The sequence below is a fragment of the Centroberyx affinis genome, unplaced genomic scaffold, assembly GCF_046629955.1.
Source record: "Centroberyx affinis isolate AG114_WGS23_722 - 3 ecotype Tasmania unplaced genomic scaffold, CSIRO-AGI_Caff_v1 ptg004101l_1, whole genome shotgun sequence".
NCBI classification, from domain to species: domain Eukaryota; kingdom Metazoa; phylum Chordata; class Actinopteri; order Beryciformes; family Berycidae; genus Centroberyx; species Centroberyx affinis.
In genome coordinates this window covers 51,419-70,524 of record NW_027281880.1, presented here as the reverse complement: position 1 = coordinate 70,524, position 19,106 = coordinate 51,419, and the positions used below count along the sequence as shown (strand labels likewise).

At 40.1% G+C, this 19,106-nt stretch overlaps 1 protein-coding gene across 1 annotated transcript in view; it reads left to right on the top strand.

The window, feature by feature from the left end:
• Window positions 1–19,106, top strand: part of LOC139663712 (F-actin-uncapping protein LRRC16A-like) — a 123,146-nt gene that overhangs the window by 63,659 nt on the left and 40,381 nt on the right. The window contains exons 10-21 of the mRNA XM_071542430.1: window positions 163–251; window positions 510–604; window positions 2,392–2,478; window positions 4,822–4,925; window positions 7,311–7,388; window positions 8,511–8,587; window positions 12,806–12,910; window positions 13,590–13,659; window positions 15,782–15,793; window positions 16,198–16,279; window positions 16,395–16,494; window positions 17,917–17,971. Of these exons, the coding sequence (XP_071398531.1) occupies window positions 163–251; window positions 510–604; window positions 2,392–2,478; window positions 4,822–4,925; window positions 7,311–7,388; window positions 8,511–8,587; window positions 12,806–12,910; window positions 13,590–13,659; window positions 15,782–15,793; window positions 16,198–16,279; window positions 16,395–16,494; window positions 17,917–17,971 (954 nt within the window). The remainder of the gene's footprint in view (window positions 1–162; window positions 252–509; window positions 605–2,391; window positions 2,479–4,821; window positions 4,926–7,310; window positions 7,389–8,510; window positions 8,588–12,805; window positions 12,911–13,589; window positions 13,660–15,781; window positions 15,794–16,197; window positions 16,280–16,394; window positions 16,495–17,916; window positions 17,972–19,106) is intronic.

The window sequence follows — 19,106 nt, the reverse complement described above, 5'->3', positions numbered from 1 at the left end:
TATACTATCTAATAAAGCAGAATACAAAAATAATAGAAAATTTAAAAACTGTTCTATTACAGTGTATGTTTTTTTCCCTGACTCTTTTATTCCTGCCTTTAAAATGAAGTTATTGCTAACTGACCTCTGTGTGTATGTGTGTGTGTGTGTGTGTGTGTCCAGTCTGCGGACGTGTGTGAGCAGATCCTGCGGGTGGTGTCTCGCTCCGGTCGGCTGGAAGAGATGGTTCTGGACAACGCAGGACTCAAAACGTGAGACTACGCAAAAAAATTATTTTACATTCAAATCTTAAAATATACTAAGTTGTGAGAGATTTGTGATGGGGTGAAATGTTTTTTATTTAGTGAATTTTGTGTTTTTAGAACTGCAGAACCCAATGTCGATATCCAGTATCCCTTTTAAATACTATTAAAAGTAAGAAAAACAACTTTAAAATACCTGTATTCTCTCTCTCTCTCTCTCTCTCTCTCTCTCTCTCTCTCTCTCTCTCTCTCTCTTTCTCTTTCCAGTGACTTTGCCCAGAAGCTAGCTGCTGCCCTGGCCCATAACCCAAGCTCAGGACTCACCACCATCAATCTTGCCAACAACCCACTGGAGGACAGAGGTGCGACACCTGTATTCTATGCTGTTCTATTCTATTTCCTAATGTACTCACCTCTCTTCTGTTATACCATGTTCTATACCCTACACTATTCTACACTGCTCCTTTCAAGTCTAGTTTATGTGCAAAGCCCTTAATCCCAGTCCCAGTCTCAAAGTGCTTGGCGACGCCCACATTATGAAACAATAAATGAAAACGACTCCTCTTATGAAAACTCATTAGGAAATAAAACGGAAGAAAGTTTGGGAACGGCCTCACAGACCGAGTGTGGCAAGTAAAGATTAAATGTTGAGAACAAAAGGAACCTCGACAAAATACACAGAAGAAACTAGAATAAGTCACTCTTTTATGCTTTTATTTTGAAAAACACTCTATAAAACAGCACATAACTCAGACTAACTACAGTGATGGGATTATATTATATTAAAAATACACAGGATAAACTAGAATAATTCACTCTTTTACGCTTTTATTTTGAAAAACACACTATAAAACAACACTTCAGTCATGGACAAACTACAGTGATGGGATTATATTATATTAAAAATACACAGAATAAACTAGAATAAGTTACTCTTTTACACTTTTATTTTGAAAAACACTATAAAACAACACATAAATCATAGACGAACTACAGTGATGGGATTATATTATATTAAAAATACACAGAATAAACTAGAAAAAGTCACTCTTACGCTTTTATTTTGAAAAACACACTATAAAACAACACATAACTCATAGACAAACTACAGTGATGGGATTATATTATATTATTAGAAATACACAGAATAAACCAGAATAAGTCACTCTTTTACGCTTTTATTTTGAAAAACACACTGTAAAACAACGCATAAATCATAGACAAACTACAGTGATGGGATTATATTATATTAAAAATACACAAAGTGATTTTACCCATGTGCATATTTTAACAAGAGCCTGAATATCAGTAGTGACTGGAGTATATGGCAGCTACTATTGGAGGTTGACTGTTATGAACTCATATTAAGACATGTATGTACAGTATGGGACTATTAAATATTGAATGCACTGAACATTCAGCCAGTTATTAAATTATTACTCAGTTAAAGTTCAGATGCCAACTTATATGTACAATTTATATACACCAGATATGTATGGTATGGTAACATACTGTACACAGTTTTGGTACATTGGGCTGTGAGAAGTTAAATATTTCATCACCTCTACCCTGAGGCCTCGCAATCTATCCAGGACACATGAATTAAAGATGCATTCCACCAAATATTCTGCCATGTAAAGATAGGACAAATGTCTGGGGCTCGCCGATCTCTGCCTCATTTGTTCTCATGTAAAATTTATCGCAGGGCTCCGATGTGGTTGAATGTGTTTTCTCATTTGTGGAACAATACTTTTTTTTTTTTTTTTTTTTTGACACTTTAGTTCTATGTCATTTTGCCTTGATAGGAGTTTGTACCTCTGACTGCATTTTTTTGCCTATTGGGTAGTCTGAAGCCGAAGTGTAAAGTGTCATTTTTTCTGATAAGGTTCAGTACTCTCCAGTTTCTGAAGGGGAAGAAAAGCAGACTCTTCCTCAGGAACTGTATCGAGGCAAGATGACATTCAAGTGCATTGGTATTGTCCTTTGAGAACTGCATAGAAATTTATCAGTCTTTTTTTTTTTTCCTGCCAAGTGGGATGTGTCATGACCGAATCAGCTTACAGATCAGTTACAGATTTCGTAGTAACAAGAGAGATAAAAGCCTGTTTTCTCTCTCTCTCTCTCTCTCTCTCTCTCTCTCTCTCTCCAGGTATCTCCTCCCTGGGTGCTCAGTTTGCCAAACTTCGTATGGGGCTCAAGCATTTAAACTTCTCCAAAACCTCACTGTCGCCCAAAGGTACCCGCTGTCCTTTCTTATCCTTCTGTATACAGTGTGCTTAAAATGGGACAATTAGATTATTGTTGGATGGGTGAATGAATGCATGGGGCAATTTACCAGCTTACCATATGAACAAATCCATTATTAGAAGGGACTGGAGTGAACTGGCATCCTGCTTTCCTGCTTTCCTTTGTAATATTCTGTTCACAAATTCACATCTTCTGCTAACCTGTTCACTCCAGCCTCTGGGTTGTATATGACACTATTAAGTCTGTGTGTGTATGTGTGTGTGTGTGTGTGAAAGAGAGAGAGAGAAAGAGAGACACAGACATATATTATATCTATAGACAACCTGGAGAAAGCTGCATGTGTGTTTTGGTCTGTCTAAATCCAGCTCCAGATCACCTTCATTCAGTTCCCACAGGCACGGCTCCACTCTATTTTTTCCCATCACTAGCTTTTTGGCCAGATGGAAAAATCCTTCAGCAGTAAATGGCCTCTAATGAAATGCAACGAATATGTTTCCCGGTCCCTGCAGGGTTTCAATATTCCTCTGATTACTGCAACCAAAAGAGGCTGATTGTAGAGGCTTCTCCATAAAAATGAATTGCAGAGGATTTATAATGGCTGCTGTCATGAATTGCAGGTGAAATTTCCCTCTTGAATCTCATCCAAGAGTAGGCTCCGTCTGCAGGGACGCGCTCCACACGTGTTCTCCTCTCTGCCGATCAATAGAGAGCGATCATATTCCGCAGTGTGGGGGTTAGTGAGAGAGCTGCACTGCCCAGGCTGAGCCCCGCTGGCCTCGCTAAAGGCCCAGGCCGTAATCCAAATGCAAAGGAAAGAGTAGACCCAACTTTTTTTTTTTTTCCTTCTTCAGTGTTGAATTGGACGGAGCCTGTAATTCAGCAGATCTACTAGGCTTGGGCGCTATCCAAAATGTAATAGTAGGATACTGTCCCACCAAAATATCACGATATACGATATTATCGCATGGTGGGGGGTTAGGTTTTTTGTTTGTTTTTTTCAGTTTTTTCTTTATGGGTTTTTTGGGGGAGGGTATTTTATTTCTTTATTTCTTCCAAATTACATCCAATTTTTAGGTTATACTAATAATAATAATACTAATTATTATTAACAGCCTAGAAATTTGACCTTACTATTCAAGGTAATTGAAGTAGGTAACAATGACCATTTGGTATAATTTCCTCATTCCTGCTATTTCCAGCAAAAAAAGGCTGATTGTGTAAAAGGGAACCCACTTGAATTAAAAAGACAACAGTTTCACATCAAGTATGATTATTTTTGTTTGTTCGATATCCCGGGAAATATCGCGATATTCAACCAGCCTGAGCCCAACATCTACTGACTGATTGTGACAGCTTCAAATCAGTTTAATATAAGTTGATTAAAAAGAAAAATCGCTACTGGAAGACTATAGAAACACTATGGAAACACTATAGAAAACACTATAGAAAACACTATAGAAAACACTATAGCCGATGTTAGATGTTACTAAAGAGTCCATATTATTGATTGTTCCTTTAAGATGAAGTGGTGGACTGAGTGTGGGAATGTCATTTTTTTCTTCATTTCCCTCTGTCTCTCTCTCTCACTGTCTGTCAGCTCCACTTACGCTCGTACTATCTCTCCGTCTGTTCCTCCATCTCCCGTTTTCCCTCTCAGCTCTCCTTCTTCCCTCTCTTCCCTCTATCTATCTATCGCTTTGACAGTCCTGTCGTTTATCTCACCGTGTCGGTCATGTGATAGATGCAGTGCAGGTCAGTTAGTCACTAATCTAACGCTCACCGGTAATCAGTGTGAACATAGGCTGCATAGGCTTGCCTGAGCTCTGCCTTAATTAGCCAAAATACACACACACACACACACACACACACACACACACACACACTCTGTCACCACTGTCAGTAGCAGAGAATTGAATAGTCAGCAGTGACCTTCATGCTGCATTTTTGAGACACCGGATGCATAGTAAACATTAAAGCATTGATTCATGATGTGTTTCAATATCTCAAATGCACAAAAAAATAACAACATCCAGCCAAAATGTTTTTTTCCCATATGTTCCCTTAAGACCTTTACATTCACCAAAAGAATACAAAGTACTCGGTGCACAACATTTTGTGTCATGGCATCAAACCCAACTCTACATATGGAGGCATTCACTTTCTTTGCGTTCTGAGCCGCTCCTTCCTGTCTTCCCTCCCTGTTCATTTCCTCTGCTATTTCCCTCAGTATGCTGTCAAAACATGAAGTGGAGGTTTGAATGTTATCATACTGACGCTGTGTGTGTGTGTGTGTGTGTGTGTGTGTGTGTGTGTGTGTGTGTGTGTGTTTTAGGGGTGAACAGCCTTTGCCAGTCACTGAGTGCCAACCCGTCCATCCCCAGCAGCCTGGTCCATCTGGACCTCTCAGGGAATGTCCTCCGAGGAGACGACATGCAGGTACATGCGCGCGCACACACACACACACACACACACACACACAAACACAAAGGTTTGCACTTTGTAATGACATTTTTAAATTGTTGTTTACATTCTAGCAGCCAATGACATCGCTAGAAAGATTTGTGGCTCAGAAAGAAACAGAATTCTCCACAGTCAGACTTTGTTGTCATTGAACCTTTATTTATTACATCATATTGTGAGATAAGCATATCATCCCATCCCTACTGTATATGCATGAGCCCTAGCACAGAGGCAGACATCAATACAAACATAAATGCACCCCCCCACCCCACCCCTCTTTCCAATCCAGCTTAAAGCTAGTATCAGTGACGCTTCATTGATTGAAGCAGCTCAGTGCAGCAGTATTGATGGGCTTTGCCATTGTTCAGAGGCCTTTTCAGACCGTAGTGAATCAGTTAGCATGTCGCTCTGCAGGACTGCATCGACTCTGGAAATCCAACATCTGCTCAGAACACTGATACAGAGCTGAGTAACAAACTTGGACAAATTCCTGTCTTTGTTCCTATGATTCTTTGGACTTATAGTTGTCTGTGAACCAGGTGAATAACTCCTGGTTTCAATCATTTTACATTTAAAACATGAATTAATAACAGCACTTTGTTTTGTGCAGCTTGAGGCCTAACATTTGAAACATGTTGCAGTTATCCCTATGAAATGCATTCATTTACCATCTTCCCACGAGGGCCCCACAAAAGACAAGAATAGAACTAATGTCAACTTATTTGTAATCAATTTAAAAGAAATGGAAAAGAAGTGAAAAACACACCTCTTTTTGTTACAACAAATTATTTCAATCTTGAGTCATGGTCACCCCCCCCCCCCCCCCCTCTACTCAGTCAGGCTATAGTGGACTATACAACTTCTAGTGAGATTTTGCCACTTGGCTTTAAGCTCATTTTCCTTGCCACTGCATCAGTAGCTGAGAGTGAAGTAAAAAAAATATATATATACAGAAAGGATGGATTAAAAAGTGAGAGAGTTGGGATTCAGGGGGGCCACATGCTTGCCTTTGCTTAGGGCCCCCAAATGACTAAGTCCACCCCTGTTCAGAGGGGGCTAAATTTTGTGTGTATGACAATTACCAGACGCCAGAACTATACATTCCAGTTTCACCTGGTCCCAATGCTACTCTCAGGTCAAAGAACCATCTGAGTATAATACCACATGAAAAAAAAAGCAGGAGTAGTGTGCCACAGGCGGGCTTCATCACTATCCAGTCACCTCCACCTCTCTGCTGAGGGGCTTTAGATCAAAATCCAGACAGATGGACACAATGGCCTCCACTGCAGTGATGTATTTGTAGCTAGGCAATATGTCATGACACAGAGGTGACTGTCATCTGCCGGCCAATGAAACGGCCTCAGTGCTGTGTGGGATCAGAAAGTGAGAATGGTTTCATTCACACCTGTCACAGTATCTAGCTCCATCTCTAGAGTTTCAGAAACAGTCTGTCAAGAATCGAATGCTTCCTGGCTGTTGATGTGCGGCCGCTGCTGTAGTTTCACATTCAATAAGATGTTTACAGTCAGCCATTTTCAGTTTCATTTGAGCTTTAATGTAACATTTCGTGATGTAAGCCTAGTGAGTTTGGTATGATACAAGGAAAGACAAAGGCGGGTGTTGAAATCACATTAGTTTGGTCCAAATGAACACTTACAGTATATTAGACACTTAATGATCAACAACATTTTAGATTAGATTAGATTCAACTTTATTGTCATTGCACAGAGTACAATACTAAGACAACGAAATGCAGTTTAGCATCTAACCACAAGTGCAAAAGAAGCAGTAAAGGTGCAGTGCAATGTAATGTGCATATGTATAATATATAAATAGAATAAGCTGTAAGGGTAGTATGAATGTGCTAAGATATATACAGTATGAGCAGTATTAACAGTAGAATAGTGGATGCAAGATATATGAATATGCAAGATGTATATAATAATATATATAGTATATACAGTATGGTGTACAGTAGTATGGTACAGTATTAACAGAATGAACAGTATGAACAGAGTGGTATGAATATGCTAAGTGTATAAATAGAATAAACTAAGGGGTAGTATGAGTGTGCTAAGATAAATAACAGTATAAATAACAGTATGAACAGTATAAACAGTATGAACAGTGGATATGAAATGCAAGATATATACAGTATATATATAGTATAAACATTATGGTGTATAGTATATACAGGATGAACATGTGTATAGTAAGTATTTATCCAAAATGTAATATCGTGATGCTGTTTAGCCAAAATATCGCGATACACGATATCCGATACTGCGGAAAATATCGCGATATTTCCCGCGAAATAATATCTAACATCGACCCGTGTGTTCTTTTATGTTTCGCTTTTAGCATTTCTACCACTTCCTGGGTCAACCCAACAGCCTGGCGACCCTTGACCTCTCCAACACCGACTGCTCATTGGACCAGGTGAGGCCTGACATCACATCCTGTCTTGCACTCATATATATAGACAAACAGAGAAAGAGATATCTAATAATGGATAAGTAATTAGAGGCTATAGTCCACAAATTACAGTTGTATCTCATTATACTGCATTGTAAGTTGAAGTGTGACCCATTGATGTCTATGTTGCAGTGAATGTAATCAATTTTATACACACACTCACCCCCTGTTACCCTCCACTGCAGCCAGAGTGCTCTGAATACTGTATGTGACGTATTGATGTGTGTCTCAGAGCCAAATACAACTCATTGATTGGTGTGAGATGTAGCCAGCTGTCAGCCTGTCACTGAGCTTATTGATTGGCTCATAACTCATATGCCCTCTCTCTCTCTCACACAGACATAAGCACACACACACACAGACACACAAACATACATTTATATACTTATAAACACGCACAACTCACATGCAATACACTCTCCCTCTCTCTCTCTCTTACACACTCTCAGACACACACACACACACACAAACATACATTTATACACTTATAAACACACACAACTCACATGCAATACACTCTCTCTCTCTCTCTCTCTCTCTCTCTCTCTCTCTCACTTATACTCTCTCATACACACACACACATACAAACACACACACAGATGGAGAGTTACTGGTTAGGAAGGGGGGTTGGAAAGTGCACAAAATCATAATGTTTTTTGCTCAAAAGTCATTAATAATAACTGTTAGAGAGGCTGCTGATACATTTCCAATAGTTATTGTGGCACTTCACACATTATATTTAATAGATCACCTGAAGCCTTTGACAAAACTCTATGATGTCAAAAATCAACATGACAAAGTAATATATCAAATACAAAAGTACAATACAAGAACAAAGTTATACAAATGCATATTAATAACTACCAAATGCACTTTTATAAAGGAAGTATTTAGTCAATTTCTGTGTGGAACTCCACTTTTCTTTTTTACTGTATTCTTCACCTCACTTGAGTTGAAGTAACATGATTTCTGCTTGAGTAAAATACTTCAGGACTCTGTGCTAACACACACACACACACACACACACACACACACACACACACACAGACAGCAGTGTTAATACTGTATATTGTGTGTGTGTTCCAGGTGTGCTCTGCCCTGCTGCGAGGCTCGGTGCAGCACCTCTCTGTCCTCAACGTGTCAAAGAGCGTCTTCCCTCACAGGTAGGAGCTGTCCCCCAGCTGGGTGTCCACAGAGGGCTCAGTCATGTGTTGCTGCAACCCTTATCTAACAGAGCTTATTGACTGAGAATGTGTTTGTGTGAACTCATAGAATCTCAACTTCTTATGTTTCTAACACAGTTGATTTTAATGCTGGAGCAAAATGTTGCACCTAAAATACATGCTGCAATTCTACAGATTCCACTGCTGAATAGATTTCCTATTTGCAACAGCTAACTTGGGGGTTAGTTAACAATTGAAATGTGAATTTTTAAATAAAAAGTAACATCAAAGCCGAGAAAATGTAACAATTAAAAGTCCAGATTGCCTAAAAACAGGGTTGCATAAGAATAAGACAGGCAAGTGCACCAAGAATACTCAGAAAGAAAGTTCAAAAAAAGAAGAAAGGTCCAAGGCACTGTTCTGGCAAAAAAGTTTAAAAGCCTTTACTCAGACGGCTATTTCATGGTGAAATTCTTAAAAACATAGACAAAAGCTGGTGCATGTTAAAATAGAACTGGGTTACAACCCACGTGTAGCGGCTGTCTATGTTTTTTAAGAATTTCACCATGAAATAGCCGTCTGAATAAAGGCTTTGAAACTTTTTGCCAGAACAGTGCCTTGGAGCTTTCTTCTTTTTTTGCAACAAGAATATGATTGGTAAAGAGAAATGATACAAAAGCATGTGTAAAATTGTGTTACAAAGAAGTAATTTAAGAAATGTTGGAAAAGATTCTTCATTTTCAGCTTCAGCAAGGAAATATAAACCTCCTCCTCCAGTCTGTTTTATTAACTCCAGTCCATATGCCACAAACAAAGCACAGAAGGGTTGGTCTACCTTTCATATCGAGACCAGAACTAGCTTGTAAAACAATATCCATGAAAGGGATCGGAATAAAAACTTCTCAAAAAGCCTGTTTGGGACAGTCAGCGTTTGTCCATACTGAGGTTATGTGAATTTCAATACACCTCAGCATACCATCTACAGTACAACCAGCATGTTATATGGATATGAATATGCTGTAGAAGGACTGACTTTGAAACTGAAGGTACTTTTAATGACATTTTTTAAAGTTTATGATTTGTTGTTGTTGTTTTTTTTTTCACTTTTTGCCATAAGGATGATTCAGGAGTTTGACAATGACTGTTCGTTGTCAGTGAACATAGGCAGTTTGTTTAGTGAGCCAACAGCCACACATACACACACACACACACACACACACACACACACACACACACACACGGGTCAGTGCCTCTGGTAGACTGGCACAGAGCCCCATGCAGTGCAGCTTGCTTCACAGAGTCTCCCTCCTTTGATGATAGAACTCTCAAGTCTCTGTTTTCACATTGCGTATGTACATAAACACACACACACACACTCACATATGCCCACATACATACACAAAATTATGCGCTCAGTACTTTTTCGCCCAGAGATATAGAATATGCAATAACTCGAATAATAAGAGGAAAAAAGAAGAAAACATCCAAGGCACTCTCCACTGAATAAAGTTAAAAAGCTTTTATTATTCTTGGGTATTTCATGTTAAGATTATAGAAAATGATCAGAACTTGAATAATAACTTTAGATGTTGAGACATTTCTGAAGCCATACTGCTTATTAACTTCACTGTTTAAGAAAACTTAAAGGAAAAAATTAGAGGAAAATAAATTCACTTGCCCACTATAACACATTTCTGAATATCTGTGACACTCATCAATTAAAGTGATTGTGATTTTGATTATTAAATTCAAAACACCCAAAGCTAAACCTTTTTTGGAGGCAGACATCATTAGAGATATGCGTGATACTTATTAATTGGGAAATGGTGACAAGAACGATAAACAGGTGAATTACTAGAGAATAATGAAGAATAGAATTTAGCCTTGAGTCTCTATATTGCTGTGATTGAGATCTACGTCTTATTTTATTTAGCCTTTGTTTAACTAAGGCAGTCACATTGGGATAGATATTAGATATGTATTATTAGAAAATATAAATATCACAGCAAAATGAAAGTCCAGAACTGCTACCTGCATCGTTTTATGAAATCAGGACCTAAATATCTTTCTGATATCGGTTCAAAATAGTTTCCAAAGCGCAATTACTATGATTTTTTATCAGAATCAGAAATACTTCATTGATCCCCGAGGGGAAACTGGGTTACGTTGCAGTTGCTCACATTCTAGAAGAGAAATATATATAAGCATAGAGAAATTATAAGAAAAATAGAAATAAGAAATATGTGCATTATACTACAATATATAACAATAATAATATAGAAATAAGAGAAATAAGAAATACGTACAAATATGTGCATCATACTACAATATATACAACAGTGCAAATAATTAAATAATTATTGCACAGTGGAATTATTGCACAAAATTCTTACCAGAATCAGTATTGCACAGTTTAAAATATAAATCATAAATGATGGGGTTATAAAGCTGCTGACAGGGGTTTTTGTTGCACTTGGCCCCCTCCTGCACATCACCATCCATCAAGTGCTTGCTTGAAAATGAGCTTTTGCCCACAATAATAACCAGTCAGAGTTTCATTGTACCTACAGTATGTTCCCAGTACAAGTTTTCCTCCCATCTGTCATCCTCCCTCTCTGCTAAAGCTGGTGCTGTCTGTCTCCTGTCTCAGAAAGTTGCCCATTGCCCTAAAAAAGGCAGATCTGACCTGACATGACAGACTCAGTCTAGTCAGTGTGTTGCTCTCTGTGCCACCTGCTGGTGACAACGTGCCACTACAGACAAGAAACAGACGAGATATGATTTCTGTGTGTGTGTTCTTTTAGTGTGTGTGTGTGTGTGTGTGTGTAACAGATGGGTGGGGGGGGGTTAGAGTCTGCCTTCCCATTATTATCTCTCTTTCCAGTCTGTCTCCGGGGAGTTGTGGAGACACTAAAGAGGACTTCATCAAGGGGAGAGGAGGGGGTGGGGGTGTGGGGTTGATGAGCAGAGAATAGGCGAGGGAGGAGAAGAGGACACAAGTGCGGCGGGAGAGGGAGGAGAAGGAGGAAGGGGGATTTAGCAGGAAGACAGTAGGAGAGGTGAGGGTTTTAGTGAGAGGAGAGAAGGAGGGAAGGAGACAAAAAGGAGGAGGACAGAGGAGGGAAGATGAGTGTAGAGGACTAGTGTAGAATGTAGTTTGAACTCTCTCATCTCTCCTTTTAGAATCACATGGGAAAGATCACATCTTTTCTAAAAACTAACTTTTACTCTGAGGACATTTTAAAGGAGCTACTTTTTTTACATTTACTTACATTTTACACCGGTAATTTCACTTCTACTTAAGTACAATTTCAGCAAAGTAACAGTCCTTCTACTAGAGTAGGATATTTTAGTACTCTTTCCACTACTGCTTATAAGTGTGTGATCAAACACTGTTAAGTTATCTGGCTCACTGAGTGATTCTGCTTCTTCTGTATCTTAGCATGTTTTTGTTTTGTTTCACGTTTCTTTGAGCTAAAACTACACTACCAGTAAAAAGTTTATAAAACGCCACATTTTTCATTATTTTTACTATTTCCCACATTTTAGAATAAGAGAAAAGACAAAACAAATCTATGAAATAACACACATGGAATTATGCAGTGACCAAAAAAGTGTTAAATAAATCGGTAACACTTTACAATAAGGGTACAGTTAACTAATGTGTCTGGTAATTTCCTAATGGTGTTCATGTTAACTAAGGTATTCATTTATACATTATTTAATAGTTTGTAAAGATGACTATTAAATAATGTATACCCTTATTGTAAAGTGTTACCAACAAATCAAAACTATCTTATATATTAGATTCTTTAAAGCAGCCGCCCTTTGCCTTGATGGAAAGGCAAAGGCTTTGGAAAGAAATTCATACATAGGATCAACTTCACTATTTATATTTGTCTAAGAAACACATTTCAAGCATTTAAGCAGAAGCCTTTAGATCAAAATGGCTTTACGATAATTAAATAATGCATTTAATCAGGTGTTTAAAAACTTTTGACTGGTAGTGTAGGTTTCTCAACCTGTAGATCCAGCCTAAAAATAGGTTGCAGGCTTTTAGGCCAGGAGGTGGATCGTATCATTTCACACGGTATCATCAAAAAGAGCTTAAGGAACCACGATCTAAAAAGCGGGTGACATGTTTTACTGGAAGTCTTCGACATATCCCTCCGGCATCATTATTACTTTTCCTCTCTCTTCCCTTCTTTCCCCCTGTAGGAAAGGTAAAGAGGTGCCTCCGTCGTTCAAGCACTTCTTCAGCAGCGCCATGTCGCTCAGCTCCATCAACGTGTCGGGGACCAAGCTGCCGCCAGAGGCCCTCAAGTGAGACCGCTGCTCCTCTCTCCCTTTCTCTGACTCTCTCTCTCTCCGTCTGACTTGTCTCTGGCTCCGTTCATCTCTCTCACTTCTTTTGATTGCGCTTTTCATTGCAGATTTTCACGTAAAAAATAAACCGGTGTTTTCAGGCTAAATCACAATATGGAAAAAAAGTGTCCTATTCCCCCTAATTGAGACACCATAGATTTGGCCTAATTACCTAAATTATTATTGTTATTAATGGAGTGTTGGGTATGGTTCAATGGCAGAAAATCTTCTTGACAAATTGAAACTTCCAGAGACTAGTGCAGCTTTCATATTTATAAGTATGGAAGAGGATTAGGGACACGTGACTTTTTTTGAGTTCTGAGACTAATAATTCTGAGAAAAAAGTCATAATTCTGAGTTTTATTTATTTATTTATTCTAAGAATTCTGACTTTTCTTACAATTCTGACTTTAAACTCACAATTCTGACTTTAATCTCAGAACTCAAATACACTTTTCACATGTGGCCCTAACCCTCTTCCATATATAAGTGACTGCATTGTGATCTAAACCCCTGTCTCCAAGCTAGACTAAAATTTCATTGCTGCTTTGTATTGCAAACTCTCAACTCAAACGCTTTTATTGTCCATATATATATATTGTTTCATATGATATTATTGCGTTGTGTTTCCATGCAGAGCTCTGCTGCTCGGCCTGGCCAGCAACCCGAACCTGAAGGAAGTGTCTCTAGACCTCAGCTGCTGTGAAGTAAGAGACACTTGGGTTTCATTTTCAGCTTTATCTTCACAAATTTTGATGTATAAAAGTGGTGAGAACTGAATGAACCTGTGCTCACACCTTGCGCCTTCAAAATAAAAGTCCCCCAGGAGCTTCGGTCTCCGTCCTAAATGAGGATTACAGATCAAAGCTTCTTCCTATTTTGCAATGCAGTGAGCTCCTTTCAGATGTGTGCTGTGAGGTTTATAAATGATATATGCTGCGTTCCTGCCTACACACTTCTAAAATCAATGCTGATCGTGACACCTTTATCAACGAAGCCCCGCATGTTCTATCGTTCAGTGGAGAGATGGTGTGTTTGCAGTAGTAGTTTCAGAGGAGAGGAGAGCTAGATCCTACAGTTGCGGTCAGGTTAGATGTACAGCACAGATGGTAGCACAGGTTGCACAACTGGTTAGACTGGTTAGGTTTGTTGAGGCACATTTTAAACACAATGCAGTGAGTTAACTGCAGCCAGGGGGATTTGAGGGAGGATGAAGGTTGATTGCAAATTGCATCCTCCTTGTTTGAATTTGTTTTGCCAAATTTAGTCCCCCACTGGCAGCTTATTAGCAATGCTGATTCATATTTATCAATTATAGACTGATTGCTAATTTTGATGATTGTCTCGATTGAGCGGCCATATTTTCTGAACTTGTACAGCACTGTGCAAAAGTCTTAGGCACATGTAAAAAAAAAATCCATAAAGTGAAGATGCTTTGAAAAATTACTATAAGTGACATACTAATGCAGAAAACAAATAAACATCTAACACAAAATGTGTATTAAAAAAATCTAGGGTGCCTAAGACTTTTGCACAGTATTGTAGTTCTAGTTCTATGGAAATAAAATGACATTAAATGACTCAAAATGACATTTTTAAACCAGTCTGAGGTTATTATTGCTCACTGTTTCTAGCTGTGTTATGGTATCAGTAGCTGTAAGCATTAAGCAGCAAGAGGATTTAAACCAGTGATTCTCAACCTTTTTCATATCAAGGACCCTAATTTAGTCCACATCAGAGCCACAGACCCCCATTTGATGAGATTTTGTCTCTCAAACCCAAATCTGAGAATGTTTTTATTGACAGATATGATTTTGTCCAAAATTCCATGACTATCTGTATTGTAGGTAGTGAGATAACAGAGAAACTATGATCAAAACAGTCATTCTTCTACATTCTCTAATTGTGTTAACTTCTTGTAAATGAAATAATGCTGAAGTTTAACAATTCCTCAATTTGCTGTGGGACCGCCTGGAACCCCCTTCAAGCCCCCGTGGTGGTCCCCGGACCCCACGTTGAGAACCACCGATTTAAGCAAACGGGGAAAGATTTGGCAACCAATGGGGGGAAATTCTAAATTGTTTCTTTCAATTGATTAGCTGATTTTTTACATCGTTCATTTTCCTCTTAATTCTCTTACCATTAGTATCAGTCGTAACGTTTTGTCAGCCAAATTTCTGCAGAGTGCACTGTGTTAATGGATTGGAGTGAATCCTCATCCAGAGCAATATCAGCCTGTTAGGATCCTCTCCAAAAACCATTTGACAGGCCAGTGACTCTGCTGAGAGTATAATGGAATACTTGGCAGACGGCGGGGTAGAGCTGGAGGAGGAGAGACGAGGAGAGGAGGGGGGGGGGGGGGTGGGGGGGATGGGGTGGGGGGTGTTCAGTTTCCCCTCTCTTAATTGTTTCACCACGAGTCTCTCCCACACACACACACACACACACACACACACACACACACACACACCAGTACCCTTCACCTTCATCTCCTCGCCTACTCCATGACAGCGGAAAAAAAAAAAAAAAAAGATTCAATGGGCTCGGCTTAAAGATAACACATGAATACCAAAAATTACACAGGAAATCCAATTGCAGATTCCCATAGAAATGTGAAGCTGCGAGGGGGGGGGGTCTAATGAAGGCATCCGAAAAAAAAAACCCAAAAAAATGCAATCTGAGCAGGCTGACAGTATGCAAAAATAAGGATTGTGCGAATGTGTGTGTATGAATAGAAGTATGATTATTCAACATCTGTGTGTCATGTGGTGTGTAATTGTCGGCTCGGCCTCTGACAAGCTGTTCTCTCCCCCTTCATGCCTCTATAAGCTCGGCCACTGTGTAAGTACTGAGTCACTCCTCCCCTTCTTTTTATTTGGAGAGATGCTTTTATTTTCTCCAGATTTGACGTTTTTCATTTTTGCACAAACCGTCGAGATACATCACTTCACCCATCGTTTTCCCCATTTTCCACCCTTCTTCCGTGTTGTGATTTTAGCCGATGTCGCATTTTCCAGAACTGTAATATTTCTATCTATAGCGATCTCTACTTAGAAAACGAATGCATGATTGTTTCACATAAAGAACATCTTCCTGCAGAATCTTTTAGTCTCAAACCGTCTGCTTTCTGGTTTTCTTAGGTCCACCCATAGGTTCAGAGATCTTGAAGGCTGCAGTGTGTTTGATGTACTGTGTGTGTGTTTGTGTAGCTGTGTGTCTTAAATTTCCTTCCTCTGTCTCCATAGTTACGGTCTGGAGGTTCTCAGATCCTAGAAGGATGTATTGCTGAGATCCCTAACATCTCCAGCCTGGATATCTCTGATAACGGTGAGAAGCCGGTGTCTAAGCGGATCGTACAATATGTTCCTTCAGCCTTTCAAGCCACAACATACATACATTACTGAAATATCATTTTGAACTTACGTGTTTTTGTTCCCTCCAGGCCTGGACTCGGACCTGTCCACTCTGCTGGTGTGGCTGGCCAAGAACCGGTCCATCAGACACCTGTCGCTGGGCAAGAACTTCAACAACATCAAGTCCAAGTAAGACCGGAGGGCTGGAGAGGAGAGGGGTGGAGCTGGGGTGGAGGGCTGGGAGAGAGAGACCTTGGTGGGTTCATCCATCACATCCATCCAGCAGACCACAGGACCTGGACTGTGGTGCAAAAGACTGCTGCAGGATGTGTAGGGATTTAAGTCAGTAGTCCAAGATGGAGGTGCTCAGAAACCCCCAGCACCCTAAAAGAATCCCACTACTATAATTGGAGAGCGGTTTGTGTGTCCCACCATGGAGGAGAGGAGAGGAGAGGAGAGGAGAGAAGGAGAGGAGACAAGGAGAGAGAGAGGAGAGAGAGAGGAGAGAAGGAGAGGAGGAGAAGAGACAAGGAGAGGAGGGGGAGAGGAGAGGAGACAAGGAGAGGAGAGGAGGAGAAGAGACAAGGAGAGGAGGGGAGAGGAGAGGAGACAAGGAGAGGAGGAGAGGAGGAGAGGAGAGGAGGAGACAAGGACAGGGGAGGAGAGAGGAGACAAGGAGAGGAGGAGAAGAGGAGAGGAGAGGAGACAAGGAGGGGAGAGGAGAGGAGAGGAGACAAGGATGGGAGAGGAGAGGAGACAAGGAGGGGAGAGGAGGAGAGGAGGAGAGGAGAGGAGGAGACAAGGACAGGGGAGGAGAGAGGAGACAAGGAGAGGAGGAGACAAGGACAGGAGAGGAGAGGAGACAAGGAGGGGAGAGGAGAGGAGAGGAGACAAGGAGGGGAGAGGAGAGGAGACAAGGAGGGGAGAGGAGACAAGGAGGGGAGAGGAGAGGAGACGAGGAGAGGAGACAAGGAGAGGGGGAGAGGAGACAAGGAGAGGAGGAGAGGAGAGGAGACTAGGAGAGGGGGAGAGGAGAGGAGACAAGGAGGGGAGGAGAGGAGGAGAGGGGAAGAGGAGAGGAGACAAGGAGAGGAGGAGAGGAGAGGAGACAAGGAGAGGGGGAGAGGAGAGGAGGAGAGGAGACAAGGAGAGGAGGAGTTTATAAATTCTAGTCATATGAATATAGATAATTCAGTGTTTAATAGGGATGGGATCATATGTTTGTCACAATACAATTCAATACGTGATATCAGGTTCACGATTCAATACAACCACGATACGATGTAACAATAAAAGTTCAGTGACAACAAATCTTTCTAGTGATGGCTTTGGCTCGATAGAATGTAAACAATTTAAAAAATGTCATTACAAAGCGACAATAATATAGTTTGGATGGAGAGCTTGTGAAATTGTGATGGTCAAGAGTCTCATTTGTGATTACTACAGCAGAATAACATGGAGCTAATATCACAATTAATGCCCCACGATACGTACTGTCACATTTTTGTATTGTGATATATTGAATTTCAATATATCGTCCCATCCCTAGTGTGCAGAGTATCACTTTCTATGTTTCATTCTCTTCCATTTCTCTTCTCCTCTCCCTCCTAGAAACCTGGCTCCAGTGTTGGACAACCTGGTCCACATGATTCAGGAGGAGGAGTCGGTGAGTTGTTCATTTCCTCTTCTGGCTGGCTTTATGTGGCTTCTGTCTGGGGGGGGGGGGGGGGGGGGGGGCTGGTGGTTAAGGAGGCCATCCTTCAGCCAGATGTGCCAGGTTCAATCCTCATATCGGCAAGCATCCGAGCTGCTGAAGTGTCTTTGAGCAAATCACTGACTCCCTGCCAGCTGCTCTGTGGCTGACCCTGACCTCTGACCTCCTACCCTGCAGGGATCAATACAGTGTCACATTAAACAGAAACTAACTGCTTCCTGAGAGCTATTGATTATTCATGCTGTATTTTTCAGAGCAAGGGCCAGCTGCATAGAGCTAGATTAAGGTCTAACGTTTAGTTAAATTGAATATAGCCATTGTTTGATTACCTCTCACTAGGGCTGGGCAATATATCGATATTATATCGATATCGTGATATGAGACTAGATATCGTCTTAGATTTTGGATATGGTAATATGGTGATATGGCATAAGTGTTGTCTTTTCCTGGTTTTAAAGGCTGCATTACAGTAAAGTGATGTCATTTCCTGAACTTACCAGACTGTTCTAGCTGTTCTATTATTTGCCTTTACCCACTTAGTCATTATATCCACATTACTGATGATTATTTATCAAAAATCTCATTGTGTAAATATTTTGTGAAAGCACCGATAGTCATCCCTACAATATTGTCACAATATTGATATTGAGGTATTTGGTCAAAAATATTGTGATATTTGATTTTGTCCATATCGCCCAGCCCTACCTCTCACATAATTTTAATATGGGTAAAATATTATAGTAGAAAGGAATAAGACCTAATGTAAGTACATGATGGAAAAGACTGTTTTTGCATTTGCATCTCTCAGTGAATAGATGTTTCCTCATAGATCATCGCCCGAACTGATCGTCATCATCTATTACTATAATTACTATTACTATTATAGGGGAATCTGAATCTATGAGGATAGCTGAAATACATTTTTTAAACGCAGATGATTCCCAAGTCATTCTATCTAGATATGAGGAGCATGGTAATATAAGGTGTGGAATGGGGCCATGCGTTGTGAGAACTAGACAGACTGGAGGATGAAAGGAGCAAAATGTGCTGCAGACTTCCTCAGACAGGGAAGACTAGCTTATGCTGT